Source organism: Neopsephotus bourkii, unplaced genomic scaffold, assembly GCF_033783945.1.
Source record: "Neopsephotus bourkii isolate Nb327-2 ecotype Australia unplaced genomic scaffold, CSIRO-AGI_Nbou_v1 NB_920, whole genome shotgun sequence".
Taxonomy (NCBI): domain Eukaryota; kingdom Metazoa; phylum Chordata; class Aves; order Psittaciformes; family Psittacidae; genus Neopsephotus; species Neopsephotus bourkii.
Window position 1 is genome coordinate 39,691 of NW_026901414.1, and position 14,834 is coordinate 54,524.

General features: G+C 37.3%; 2 protein-coding genes across 2 annotated transcripts in view; one reads left to right on the top strand and one right to left on the bottom strand.

The window, feature by feature from the left end:
• The window catches only part of HACD4 (3-hydroxyacyl-CoA dehydratase 4), a 251,036-nt gene that overhangs the window by 17,648 nt on the left and 218,554 nt on the right, over positions 1–14,834 (top strand). The window lies entirely within an intron of this gene.
• FOCAD (focadhesin) overlaps positions 2,695–14,834 on the bottom strand; it is a 94,124-nt gene continuing 81,984 nt past the window's right edge. Inside the window, exons 36-44 of the mRNA XM_061357748.1 lie at positions 13,846–13,974; positions 10,820–10,935; positions 9,349–9,606; positions 8,613–8,702; positions 7,284–7,461; positions 5,692–5,789; positions 4,614–4,865; positions 3,431–3,506; positions 2,695–2,901 (exon numbers count right to left, since the gene is read on the bottom strand). Coding sequence (XP_061213732.1) covers positions 2,828–2,901; positions 3,431–3,506; positions 4,614–4,865; positions 5,692–5,789; positions 7,284–7,461; positions 8,613–8,702; positions 9,349–9,606; positions 10,820–10,935; positions 13,846–13,974 — 1,271 coding nt within the window. The 3' untranslated portion in view covers positions 2,695–2,827. The remainder of the gene's footprint in view (positions 2,902–3,430; positions 3,507–4,613; positions 4,866–5,691; positions 5,790–7,283; positions 7,462–8,612; positions 8,703–9,348; positions 9,607–10,819; positions 10,936–13,845; positions 13,975–14,834) is intronic.

Genomic DNA, 14,834 nt, shown 5'->3' on the forward strand with positions numbered 1-14,834 from the left:
TAACAAAGTGATATATAATTGAAAGTGGTTAGACAATCTCATTAGGAGCATCTTACGTAGTCAGAAGAGTATTTGACTACATTTGTCTGAAATGTAAAACCCCACTAGTTTTAGTAGAGCTTATGTACTATGAGACAGAATTCATAAAACATGCACATGAAACACATACAGTGTGGAAAAGAATTACACATAACTGCTAAGGATAGGAAAAAAAAAATAAATCCCTTCTGTTTGCCCACAGAACAGCTATGCTGGAATTACAAGAACATGTCGTACAAGGTCTTCACCACCAGCTTTCCTTTGCTGCTTTTCCACTCATCTACAATGCAATAGCAACTAATTTGCCCTCTTCAGTCCTTGAACTGTCTCCAGAGCAACATGCTATTCTGAAAGATCACCTAGAAGTAAGTCTTGTTTGTCCAGCACTAGCACACAACAGAAGGAATACTCTCTCCATCACAGTTCATCTGTATACTTGCAGGTACAGCAGCCCAATAGGAATGGAAGTATAGGGTGAAATGATTTACAATGAGGACCCAACAGCCAACTTACCTGCCTTTTAGAGGGTTTTACTTCACGTCACCTCTACTTTATTTCTATGGGCTGAATGCACAGAGCTGTAGAGTACACTAGAATACTCAGTACAGAATAGCTCCATTTGGAAGGGACATACAGTATCTCCTTTGTTTTCCACCCCCCTCATCCTCACCGGAGGCTCCCAACCACATTACCCATAACTGTAAAGGCTGTACAGTCAAAGCTCTCCCTAACAGTGCAGCTCCTTCACCTTGCCTGCCCTGCTCATCCCTGCTGAACAGCTGCAGCCCTGATCTCAGCACTCCAGTCATGGGATTCATCCCACCAAGTCTCACCAGTGACATCGCAGCTGTGGGAACTGACCAGCGCTTCCAGTTCATGTTGTTTCTCATACTCTGTGCATTGGTGTACAAGCATTTCACTTATGCTCCTGAACCACAGTGCTCCCTGGAAATGCGTTAGCATTGCCACCTTCTGGTGGTGCTATGACATCTCTTGGCCTACCATCTGTAAGCCAAGATATGTAATACCTACTGTGTATCAGTATAGTTTAACTTGGAGGTTTACATACTGTTCCGCTATGCAAACTAAAACACAGCATGTGTGCATTACCCAGAGATTATCTTTAAAATAAGGCAAATTTTAAAGTTAATTAAAAGGCTAACACACATGCAAGCTCAGGTTACTAATGGTGTAAGCTAGCCTGAAACAGTGCACCAGAGATGGCACAATGAAAATGTGACATATTTGGCTTTGTTAGAGGTTACTTAGGAGTGAACACAAATGTGTATGTCATGAGACACTGACTCTGTGACAACTGCTTTTCAGTCAATCCTTCTGTATATTCACCTTTAGACTGTCTTCTCAGTATACAGCTGCATACAGAGCAGTAAATTAGCATTACTATAAACTAATATGGGAATACAAGTAAGTACTGTGCTGATCCTCCACACATCTAATGCCTGAAGAAATGTCTGATCATTGTGGTAAGATCATTGTCATCCCCACATTAAACTTCTTAAGAGTGGTGAGAAAAGGTGAGAAAAACCCATAAAGAAGTCAGATGAGAGTATCTTCCACAGAATATGTTATCCATCCTGAAATTAAGAGAATTCCTGCATTGGGCAGTGACTCCAGATTGTAGGGTGGTAGGGTTTCATGCAAACTGGTCAAAATCAACAATGCTCGCATCAGTACTGCTTTGGAAGACATTCAGTGACCAGTACCCAAGCAATTATATTCAGTTAATTTTTGTCTACACTAGTGAGGATTACTAAATATAAAACCCCTTTTAAGGTCTCTCTCGGGAAGACTGCAAAGTAGAAAGTTTCTCTATTCCTTCATAAAGAGAAGATTTTTTAATAAGAAAAGTGTCAGGGGCTATCCTGCTTAAGATGGCAAAGGCTGAAAGAAGTTGCTATACTGTCACTTTTGCCTAGAGGCAGAAAAAAAGCTCTCCTTATGTGCAAATGAAAATAAACGAGACAAGAACAGTCATAAGTGGAAAGAAAACTGCAACTGCCCTGAAGCTGGGTACACAGCAGCCATCAGAATCATTGATTTATTTCCATTATCTTGTTTTGTTTCAATGATCTTGATACAGCTGTTGGAAAATGGACAAGCATATCACCCATTTCATAAACCCCACTCAGGTTATATAACTTCAGTGTGCTGAAAGTGTTCAATGTATCTCCTTGCACTACTGTGGCAAGAGCATCATGATGTAACTAAAAAAAGGGTTATCACCTAAAAAATAATGCTAGTTTGGAAGTCTGTTACACTAAAACATTCTTCAGTCATTAGGCTGAATGCAAACTTTTATTTTTTTTCAGTCATTCTTATTAGCAAGCTTCCATGACTTTTTCAGACTCCAACTTTTGAGGCTCCCCAGGTGTCACTGAAACAATACAACTGAAACAACTGAATGCATATTTCTCATTCAGCTTCAGCACAGCACAAACCATGCTAAGTAGTCTGTAAAAGATAACCACCCCACCAGTGAAAAAAAAAAGTACTGTTTTTTATCTTGCGAGTCTTCAAAAGGAGGTAAAAGAATTAAACCAAACCAAAAACCAACCAACCAACAAAAACAACAGCCCTGCAAAAAATAAAATAAAAAAAAAAAAAACAACAAAAAAACCCCAAAACCCAAAAATCAAATAACATCCCCAAAAAGCCAAAAGCTCATGACAGGAAACCTCTCTGAAATTGGTCTTCTTGATTCCTGAGTAATGCTATTATGCTTTAAAGGATGTGCATTTTTCTTCATGGGATAAGATACACTTTGCAGCTACCACCCATAAGCTCTGGTCCACACTGCTTTCTTCCTGAACTCTGCAACAGACCTCAAGGCCAGAAGTGTAACTGTGAAGACAAGGACAAATTACATTAGTTTGTGCAGTCCAGAAAGGGCATTAGAGTATTCTCCCTAGTAATTTTACTAACACAGGTATAGATTCAGTTCTCCTTTTCCTGAATCTTTTAATGACTTTTCCACTTCCTCGCCTGACAGTTTCTATCCCTTCCCCACAGTACTCTCCAGTTGCACCTGAATAAATTGTTATGTGATTGCTATTCTAGTAACGGAGGGTTTCCAAATAATATGTTGCATTTTATTTTTAAAGGTAACTCAAAAATAATTGACAGATCTATCACTTATATACGCTTGTATGGCCATATGTACCTTTAGGTCCTTTGGATCTTCAATAGTACATTTTAAGTGTCAGCCAATAAGACAGGAATGCTAACTTACCTGTGAAAGTTTTCTTAAAGGCAAAATATAGCTCTCCTACACATGCTAACAGTATAGATTCATCTCACTTCTTTTAACAACTGGATTTTGAGCTATACTGATAGTCATGGAAAAATAAGGACCCAGTTAAAAATATCCTACCTTTCAGCAGGTCCATAGAAGATTCTGATAATGCTTCCTTAGGACTTTCCATCATACTGATCATCCAGTCAATAAACTGAAGATTGGAATATAAAGGAAAATCTGAATTACAACAGTCTCTGTATCAGAACACCACAAATTCTTTCAATTTTTGTAGCTAAACTCACAGTTATCTATCAGAGGCAGTGGTCAATCAAGCTTCTGCCCAAACTATCCAAACGCCCTAGAGTACATCTCTGTGTCAGTACAATTTCTCCCACAGCTGGATCTGAAACCCCCTTTGTTTCATCTCATTACCTAAGCAGTAATTCTTTGTAATGAAGACAGAAGAGTAAATACTTTCCCTTCATCTTGCCTGTTCATGTCTTTAACACGTTAATATGATCCTTCTTATCAGGGTCTTGCTCAAATGTTTTACTGCAAATCCTCAGAACTCTTAACTGCCTTTGTCCTTCTTTCGATCTCTCTCATTTTTCAGTTCTTTCCAGCAGCACAGGGTGCCTGGAGGACAATGTGGTATTCCAAACTTATCAAGATGATTTTCAGGGCATATTCTCAATTATTTTATTAATTATGCATTTGCATATTAACAGCCCGCTCCTGCTTTCCTCCCACATTCTGAATTCTGACTTCAGTGGTAACTCTGAGCACAGCCACGTACAGGAACCAGTCCTTAACAGATTCTGGTTTGCACAAAACAGCTATTAATCTATAGGTTTGTAACAGTATTTCCACATCTTTTCATCACAAGCGACCTACGGTAGGGTTGCCAAATTATGCATGATTTTCCACATTTATTTAAAAATTATGCTTGACACACACTATGAACCGTACAGATCTTTGATAGTCCTAAATTGCCACCGTGGAGAAGCCCAGCTGCAGAGGGTTTGTCGTTCAGTGTTTAGAAGACTGACTTGCTACCAGCAGCTGTCAACTCTTACATCCCATCTGTATCCTCTCAAGAGTTTGACTCCCAAAACTGTAATGATGTTTTTCTTTGCAATTCTCACATACTACTTGAGAAACTACATTCATATCAATTACAAATAAAGAAAAACAAGATCACAAGTCACATGCAATAGATACAGAGAAAACAACCATTCCACTTTAGACTTGAGCTGACTACTAAAACCAGGGTGTTTTCTGACCCTTGGAAAATGCTTACTACTACATGCAATTTTACCTTCTGCGTTTGTTCTTTCCAAGGCTCTTTAGCCAGCAAAAGGCAAATGCTGCTTGGAAGGAGAGTGAGAGTCTCTTGCACAGCAAGCTTGTCAATGGGGTGCTTGCCAATGTCATCCTCAGATAATTCTGGTAATGCTGCTTGCTGCTTCCACAGTAACCAGTTAGCACTGATGCCAAGCAGTAATGGTGCACTATGGTCAGCCCAGGCCACCACAGACGCTGCAAACAGCCACAGGAGAAAATCTATGAACTAAAAAAGAAAAAGGCAAAAATGCAAACTGAAAATCCAGATGATGGCTTGCTCTTTAAAACAAACATCTGAAAACTCAGCTAACACCCAAAATGCAAGAAATAAGTCTCTCTTAATATTCTTTTACACTTGAAGAAATGTAAGCCTTTTTTTGAACTCCCAATCAAACTAAAATGTCTACAGAAAAAAAAGCAAACCCACACTTCTAAAAATCATTGTTTAGATTAATGCTGATACACATTTCATTTAAAATGGGGAAATAACTTCTTTACAGCAAGCTGACTGTTAAGGTAAATTAGAGCTGGTCACCCTTGTGGTGCTACAAATAGTTGGGAAAAATTGAGGCAATGTAAAGAATGTTTTTTTTGATCTAAACAGCATCTTGTTTTATGTCCCCAACCAGAAAAGCTGAACAGATATAAGAATAAGCATCTGTTTGTTGTACAATAAACAATATGAGTTCCCTAAAACTGTACATAACCTCTTAGAAACAGCAGCTGCACAGCTGCACAGTTCTGAACTGCTTAGACATTTCTACTGGCGAATTCCAATTTCTCCTTTATTTTTTCTAAATACAGTAAATTTCAAGTAATGATTTCCTTTAGTTGCCTTTAGCTTCTATCATTATTTAAATGCTATGGTTACTTTAAAGTATGAGTTCTAAATACAAATACATTTACAAAAATTGAGAGTTTCTCCATGCAGGTAAGATGACAACCACCTAAAATATAAAAGCATGGGGAACACTACTTATTGCTGAGCTATAATTTGAGATACATCGAAACCTGTTTTCCTGAAAGCTGCAAATTATTTTCACAGTACATACCTCTTTAAGATTGACATTTTCTAAGGGTCTTGACTTGTACGCTAAATTTCTGATGTAGCCCATCAGCTCTAGCATCCAGTCCATTCTTTTCAGCACTCCTAGAAGGAGAAAAAGAACATTGGTTCACATAAAACAGTGGAATGAACTATTTATTTCATTAAAAAACAAGCACAGGGTATCACTATAGCAACAAAGTACTGACTGTGGAAGAACAATAATCGTGAATACCACTATCACATTTGATTCATGGTTGCCACTGACAGAAGGAATGTTGGCAATTAAACAGTACAAACGTTTTGCTTATAATGCAAGCAACAGACTGTACACACAGAAAAAGGAATGCTGAGCAATAATTACTTCACATGACAGCCTGCAGGTCCCATTAACCCAGTCTGCATATAGGACCACTACAGAATCTTAAAGACTCCCTGAATTTTTTGTCACAGTACTTCATTTAAGTCTAGAACTGATGTCACTGTACACTAGGCAACAATGTGGGGAGTGCTGTGAAAATCCTCCTACAGTGCAGGGAGGACCAGTAAAATACAGTCAAGGCATATAAATAAAATCAACCCTCACCCTAGGGATTCTGCTGCCCAAAACCTGTTCTGCCTCCTACAAATTAGTAACAGTCTTCACCTTTGAGACCACATTACATCATACACTACCATTTCCTTGTACTCTTTACATGTTGCCTCCTCTTATACACAAAGAAGCCTCACTTCACACATTCACAACCCACTACTGTCTGAAGTTCTTCAACACAGCTTGCAGCTAAGCATCCAGCAATATAATGCTTTGAAGCAGTTCTGTGAACACTGCCAGCCAAAGATCTTTCTGCTATGAAAAATCAGAAAATCTCATTATTGCCTCTCTCTGTTGTTTCTTCCTCCTTTATCTTCCTATGTGATTTTACTAGTTCTCTTGCTCCAGCGCTTTATCAGAGCCTTAGCTGACCCAGCCCAACACATTAATCCACCAGATACTATCTGATGTGGTTCGAAGATGCAGAAGGGCAATGTTTTCTTTGTCGACTCACTACAAGAAGCTCAGAAAAACAAGCTATCTCCTTGATTCAACCTATGTCATGGTAACACACCCCTACCTACTGTGTCACTCACTGGTAAGTCAGATACTAGATCTGACAGTTATCAGCATTGCACTATGACTGGTCTCCAATGTGCCCTATACATTTCTAACAAACACTATTGTACACTGAAAGCCTATGAATATTAGGAGATATGAATCTAGTCAAAGCTAGATTAAAATCTAGGCTGGAAACCACTCGTCTGACATAAATAACTTGTAGCTAATCCACAGAAACAAAGAATTGAAGAAAAACGTAAAAGCAATGTTTGACACAGGTATTTGACACAAGTATTTTTTTCAAATTCCTTCCACATTCTGAATTCTGACTTTAGTGGTATTTGAAGAGTATTCAAAGAGCATGAAAATTCTGAAGACTGAGTAGTTTCTAGTATGGCAAAATCTGAAAACCCTTGGGTTAAACCATCTTAAAATTATTAAACTCTGCATAGATACATCAATATCTATTAATTTTGTTAATGATTCCTCTTTAAGCCTGACTTTACCTGTATTTTCATGGCTTACAATATGAACATGACAGAAACTATGCAACAGCATCCATGAAATATCTTCTTTCTTGTGATATACTGCCACAGTATCAATCACAGCACGCAAATTCATTAGAGGCAGTTTGCCTTGAGAAATTAAATACAACTTCATGAATGTGGCCTTCTCTATATTGCTCTGCAAATGCAATTAAAAACTTGTTAGATTAAAATGTACCTTTCTCATGGAAACAATACATGCCGTATTCCCTTTCATAGAAAAAGGGAGGAAAATATTTGATTATCTAGCCAGCTCATTTTGAGTCAAGAAAAGTTACAAAAGACTTTTTGTCTTATACATATTACTTTTATGTGCTTCTAAATAATCCAGCAAAGTACAACTCAGTATATTTTTACTGTTTTCATACTGCTTTAAATTTTACGTTTGCCTTTAAATTGAAATGAGCCAGCCAGACAATTCTGGATAGGCAAGTCTTCCTGCAAAGACAGATTCACTGCAGTGACAAAAATGGTTTTCTTAAGTGGCATTTTCCCGTATGGAAATAAGAGCTCAAAGATATAAAGAAATGACAGTTCAGCTTCCCTAACCTATTTAAATGCTTGATTCTCTAGTGAACCTGCCAGTAAACAGCACAAAATAGTTTTATATCATGGATTTTTCTTATAACAACCTCATTTAAAAACATCAAGTCCTTCCACACATATCATTTCCTTAGCACTTTAGCTGCTAAGAATTCCACTGCTAATTGATTCCACTGGTGAGCTAGAACCTGAAAGCTTTCCATTCTGTTGTTATTCTTAATCATCCTGTCCACCAGGAAACATTTTGACTGTGAACACAAACATAGCACAATAGGTCAAGAATGAAAGGTTGTTCAGTCAAAGTATTTCACATTTTTAACAGAAGTGAGGCTCCACCAATTTAAGCACATCTAAACACTGGGATGCATTTACAGTCTGTTTCAGGGAAGTGGTTATGTTAACCAAAAAGGACTGTGATTTGCTGTTTTCATCACTGGTCTGGGATTCAGAAGATCTAACAGCATTAAGGTTCTGCTAACAGACCCCTCCCTGAACTTGACCAAGTAACTTAAGACTCTGCAGTTCAAAGCTCCAGGTGAAATCTCCCTAGAGAAAGTTCTGGATATGAGCTCTTACAACCTTTGCTTCTCCCTGCTGCCTGCAAAATCAAAGCCAGAACACTCTTACTTGCATGGCAGATAACCTATGCTCCCAATGAGTTAAAACACTCTGGTGACCATAAAAATGGTAAGGCATGCTCGTTTCACATGGTTTGATGGTGAAAGACCAGGAGTAAAACATAATTACCTGAGAAATCTGGACAATGCGATCAATCTCTGAATCAGCCATTTCTGAGATACACTTTGCTACACTGACATACATCTCCAGTTCACTTCTCTGGAAACAGAAAAGCAAATGCATGTTAAGATGTAAAAGTCCAGGTTTCTTCATCATTAAAACTGGTGAGTCTAGAAACTTTGTTAATTATCATGAGGAATATTTAATCTAGTCTCCAGCCCTGTTCTACTTATCCTATTTAAGAAATTCTGTATTTGCTGGGGTCTTCAATATGTTTCATCAATAAATAATAACGGTATCTGAAAATTTCCAAAGATTCAGTTTTACTTTTGATGGAAAACTGCCCTTCTTCCTTGAAGATATTTTCTGTAGCTAGACAGTTTTTTTAAAATCACTGTGAGAAGCTGAATCTTCTGTGAGGAAAACCCCCCTAAGCTTTCTGGTTGTATCCTGCTTCTGTTTCTGTTTCAGTAACATTTATTTCAGTATTCATACTGTATTTTTCCATTGCCAAGTCATTTATGAGGGAAAAGCGTACATTAAATTTGTTTCACAACTTAGTCATATTCTAAATAATATCTGAAAGTAACTTAAATTGAAATGACACAGGCATCTTGACTATTATCACTAAAATTTTACATCTACTTCATATGTGAAATCTGATGAGTCAGTGCAAAAAGATGGGGCTTAACATCAATAAAAGTATCCAGTTACAATGTTCATACCTCTCATAATTATTCCTTACCTGAACCTCATTTGGTAGAAGTTTAAATATTTTCTCCACAGCCTTGCACAGAAAGCTCCAGCAGTACTGGGCAAGGTCTGGAAGTTTCATTGCTTGCATAAGACCCTGTAAAACACACTGGCAAATTTCTGTTTTTTTTCTGTGGTTCACTCCAAATTTTTGTATCAGAAACACTTCCATAAAAGACTGTAGTTTGTCTTCTGCAACATGTTTCATCCACAGAGAGAGGGACATGAAAAGGTATTTCTGGGTTTTCATCTGAAAAAGAAAAACTTCTCCTTAGTTTCAGATTCTAGCTCTTTAATGACCTTCAACTACTGTTATAAAGGATGAAATTACACAAAAGTAACTCAAACCACTTAGAAAAGCATTCAAAGTCATAAATACTTCTCAACTCTTATTCTCTCTTTTGATGACTTGCTTGAATTAATAGAATGTACTACAAACATGTCAATATCCTATTTTCCTTAAAAACTGAGGAATTTTCTTTCAATGAACCTTACATCTCTGTATTGGCAGGACAACTGTTATTTCCCTATATGGTGCCCAGCGCATTCCTACATAAAGCATAGGGCCTGACTACACAACCGAGGACAGACATATGGTACCCCTAGCACCATTAACACTGCTAGCTATCAAGGAAGAATGAATAAATAATTGCTTTAGAGGAATCCAAAGTTTACACTTTCTGTTGCCAAGCGCATTTTGTGACCTTCAATGCCCACTGCCGTGAGAAACTGGTGCTCATCTTTTGTTTGGTGCCTTACCAATAACATATCTTAAAATTGCCAAGTGTTCGTGTAACTGTGAAGACTAATGAATTAAAAATTACAAGACAAAAATACCCCTTGAAGTACTGGAAAGATCACAGAAATCCTGATCCTCAACTTGTATAAACTGAGAGAACTGCAAGTGTACCATGGGATTTAGGGAGACTGACACACTAAGTCATGGTGTGCACGTTTTACTTCTGTAGGAAGAACTGCGCTGTAGTGGAGGGCAAGACCAAATCTGATTACGCTATAGGTTAGTCTATTGACTGTCTGCAGAATTAATTCAAGAAGTAATACATTTGACTAGATCAAGAGACGTTGCTGGAAGAAACAGGCATGATTTTGGAAAGATAGGTGGGAAGTTTAAAGACTATAAATTCATATAATAAAAACCACTTTTTCTCCCCTCATGCTATTGCTTCTTACATCCCTTAAGTGATCAGAACTATAGCATAAAAAGAGAGAGAAGAAAAAAAGTCTTAAGCAATCTAAGTGAAACCAGTGTAGCAGAACTTAAGTCTGCTTTGAATTTCAGGGCCCCAGAATAGCCTTTCTCTCACTGTAAATACTGCCTAAACAGTATTTCTGCAGAATTCTGAAGCCAACAATCGCTTTTGGGTGTTACATCGTAAACACCATCACTGATCAATCTTATAGAAACAGGTGCTGAGCTCCCATAAATTTTATGACATACATACACTGAGACTGTAGACAAGGGGAGATGTCACCCACATCCCCAAAAGCATTGCGGCATTTTGAGATGACTGGGCCTGTGTCACTGCCAGCTGAAGGCAGAGATGTTTTACCTCATCACCTATAGCAGAAGAAAACAAACAGATGTGATGAAGAAATTATTTTCACTTTGTTCTCAAATCATATAATAAAGAAGCATTATTGTTCTACTAGAGCATGACATTAAAATCTCATTATCTACAGATGCTAGTAAAGCTTGTAACATGTACATGTTAGAAGTCTCCTCTTACCATTCATGCACTTTCAGCAAGAAATCTCCGGATTTGACCAAATTAATTTCAATTCACTCAAGAATAAAAAAATGGGAATGGTAGGAAAAGTAAGAGTAAAAAAGAAATCCCTGCCAAATGAAGAGAAGATTTAACCTACAGCAGGAGAACTGAGTCAAATATTCCTTCCTGTTGAATGTAGGAGTAAATAGCATTTGTTCACGTTTCTGCTCTTCCATGTACCCCATATTCATCTAGTGTGTCACAGAACAGAGGTTAGTAAATGTTACTGCTGTAGGTGCTTGGTTGCAGCATTCTCCAGATTAACACATGGGAAGATCTTACTGTGCCTTGAGGTCATGACGGTTACAGAATCCTTATTGGTTTCTCTTAAAGTCACCTTAATGACTGGTACAGCCTGTTCCGTAATAGAATCACTAGTGAAAAATATGTTGAAGAGGTACTTAGAGCAATAGCATGGCTTCCATACAGTTCATGACTGCTATAGCAACCTAAGGACAAACAATTTAAGTATTATACCAGCATTTGACCCATTAGACGGAAGATATATTACTGTTAAATGTCAGCATAAAACTTACATTGCAAGTTAAAATGTTCTTTCAGTAACGAAAGTGACAATCTATACAGCATGACTTTTATAAAGTTTACCAACATTAGTGCATGAACAAAGCAAAGATTTAAGAGTGTAGCATCAGGCTCTTTGAAATATCTTATATGAAAAGTCATTTGCAGAACATGGAAAGGGTGAGATTGTTACAAGATACTTTGGTAGCCAATTCAAGAATTACCTCTCACTAATTTGGGCTGCTAAAACCCAGATTATTATTTACTTATGACTGTTCAGTGCAGATCTCTACTGAAAAAACAATCAGGTACTACTTCTATCACATGATATTGTTTCTGCTCAGCAACAACTGCAATAAACCTTATGAGATGGCAAAGCAAACTGTTGTCTTCAGTATGTTTACAGATGAACAAGTCTTCACTGCAGAATTTGTGAAACATTTAAAGCTCACAAAGAGATATAAATTCTCAGACATGAATAACAGTAACCTAGAGAATCTGAGAAATTGAGCATATAATCTAATTTTCATTAAAAAAATAGATTTCTGTTCCAGAAAAACTGTTAAGACTGCCACATTTCCAGGTGGACTGTTAGGTTATAATACAACTCTTCTGCATTATGCTTTCCAGCACAACATGAAAATTGCTCACTAGCACACAGCAAGACTTATTTCTGAATGCATATATAATCACAGAATCATAGAATGCTTTGGGTTGGAAAGGACCTTAATCATCAAGTTCCAACCCCCATGCCATGCCTCACACTAGACCATTTCACCCAAAACTCTGTCCAACCTGGAAGAGTATGCAAATTTCACAACACTACATAGGCACAGTCAAGAGAAATTATGCATTAAAAATGTAGGCTATAATGCTGTTTGAAGTCAACAAAAACAGCCATAAATGCCAATGTACTGTTTTTTGTGGAATTCCCCTGATTTACAAAATGAAGACTTCTAAGTGAAAAACAGAAATAAGAAAATCCCCCATTCATTTAACAAGTTTCAGCTATTCATAAGGCTGCACACAAATTTGCATCAGCATGGACTGCAGAGCTCAGTATAGAAAATTCTTTCGTTTATTCTTACAAAAGACTGTACAATTGCAAGAATACCAAGTAGAACAGAAGCTGCAGTTCAAGTACAAGAAAAAACATTTAATACATAGCTAACTTTTCCTGTATCTAGCACATAGTTGATCCTCACAGGATAGTTCAATGATTTCTATATAATAATAATAATAATAAAAATAATAAAAAATTAGGTAACAGCATAATTTAGTAATTATTTATATATATACATATATGTGTGTATATATATATATATATATTTTATACAAGCACTATGTATAAGTAAAATAAATACCGGAAAGGAATAAGAACAATCTTCCATATCCTGGGCTCTACAGCACATCAAATTAAACACAACAGCACTTGCCCAACCTGCAAGGCCAGTAATAACAGTTACATAGATCGGGAGAAACAAAACGTAGTGGAACCAAACAGGGAATATGGAACTTTGGACACTAGTTTGTTGGGTTTTTTTAAGGAAATGTGTTTGAAACTCAAACACCTCTATCAAATAAAACAGGCACTGACCCTGAGTAGAAAAGTATTACACAAGCTTTCCAACACAACACTTCAGCATCAGAGCTACTCTCCAACATAAAGTACTCTTAGAAACATCGACAACACCAGGGTCATGATGGAAAAAGGGATATGCTTTTCTCCATCACACAGTGTAATTTAGCAATAAAAGTGTATTTCACACCAGTGATAGAAAGATGAACTACAGAGCAGTTCAAACTGGTGATAAAGCTGTCTGCAGCCTCTAACACAGCATTTAGCAGGTACTGAAAATAAGATACAATTAGTTAAGTTTCATGAGGGGCTCTTCCTACTGTTCCAATGAAAAATATGATCCAAATTCACCAGCATTTTAGGGAACTTCTAATACTGCTCAAAATCCTCATCTCTGGTCTTCTCCTGCATTCTAACAAGATGTCCAGATTGTGATCAGAAATATATGCTTGCAAAGATTAAAAAGTTGGTCTTAAAAGTATAGTAAACACTCCAATCCTTGCAGTAACTTCAAGTCCTGAAGCAGGCTCTAAAGTGAAAACTCTGTCAGTAAAGAAGTTTTGTTTCAGTACAAAAGACTGAAAACTATTAACCTTACCAAAGTTTAATCTCATCAAAGGAGATAGAATGGATGCCCAGTTTACAGGTGGATACTGATGGTTTTCTCCAACTAATGCAATGGGTGCCAGGGCTACTTTCACCAGCTCAGATGGGACAGATTCGGGGCCTACAACAGAAGATCCAATCATAGTCCGAATTTCATACATACACATTTCGCTAAGCAGCTCAGGGAAAACGTGTTAACACTGCACTGAAGATCAATATGTAGTAAAGAACTGAAAAGCATTATAAAATTATTGGTGTATTTTTTATATCTTAAACTATCTCTTGCTTATAATTAACAATTGTATTTTTAACATTAATGTCCTACCAAAAAAAAAGCTTTTTGTTATGAATAAATAGAAACTTTTCTTCTCCTTGAATTAATTTACAGATTAATTACAGCTAATCCTCATCTGACAGCATCATATTTTTACTTTTGTTAGGAGAACAGCAAAGTCTCTTGACACTGCCCTCCTTCCCCATCCTGTAGGTGCAGGCCACAAAAACTGTCAAACAGACATTAACTTTTGTTACGTACTGTGTTACTTAAACACAGGGATTCAGCTCAGTCCTGCTGGAGGCAAGGCATGGGCTCCTAAGGCATGGGAGTTTCTACTTCCACTGAAAGCAAAGCCTGCTTCATAGGACAGCAGTGAGCTCACTTAAATCCACACAGAAATAATCTCCTCTGCCTTATGCCCCTTAACACTGTACTTGGAGACATCTTTTTACTACCACTTCTCAGGTAAGAGCATGCTTTCTTCAGGTTCCTCTGCATTTATCAGACAGAAGTAACCCATTTGAATGCCGATCTGTTACAGAGAATCTTAACCTCAGATCACTGAAATAAGGAGCAGCATAAAGTTGGCTGATGATGGAATATTCCTGATGATACACAGGAACACTTAAAAGTTACCTGATTTTCATTCCAACAGGGAAGATTCATCCTCTCACAGAGAGAAGAGGAAATGGAAAGGGTTTAAA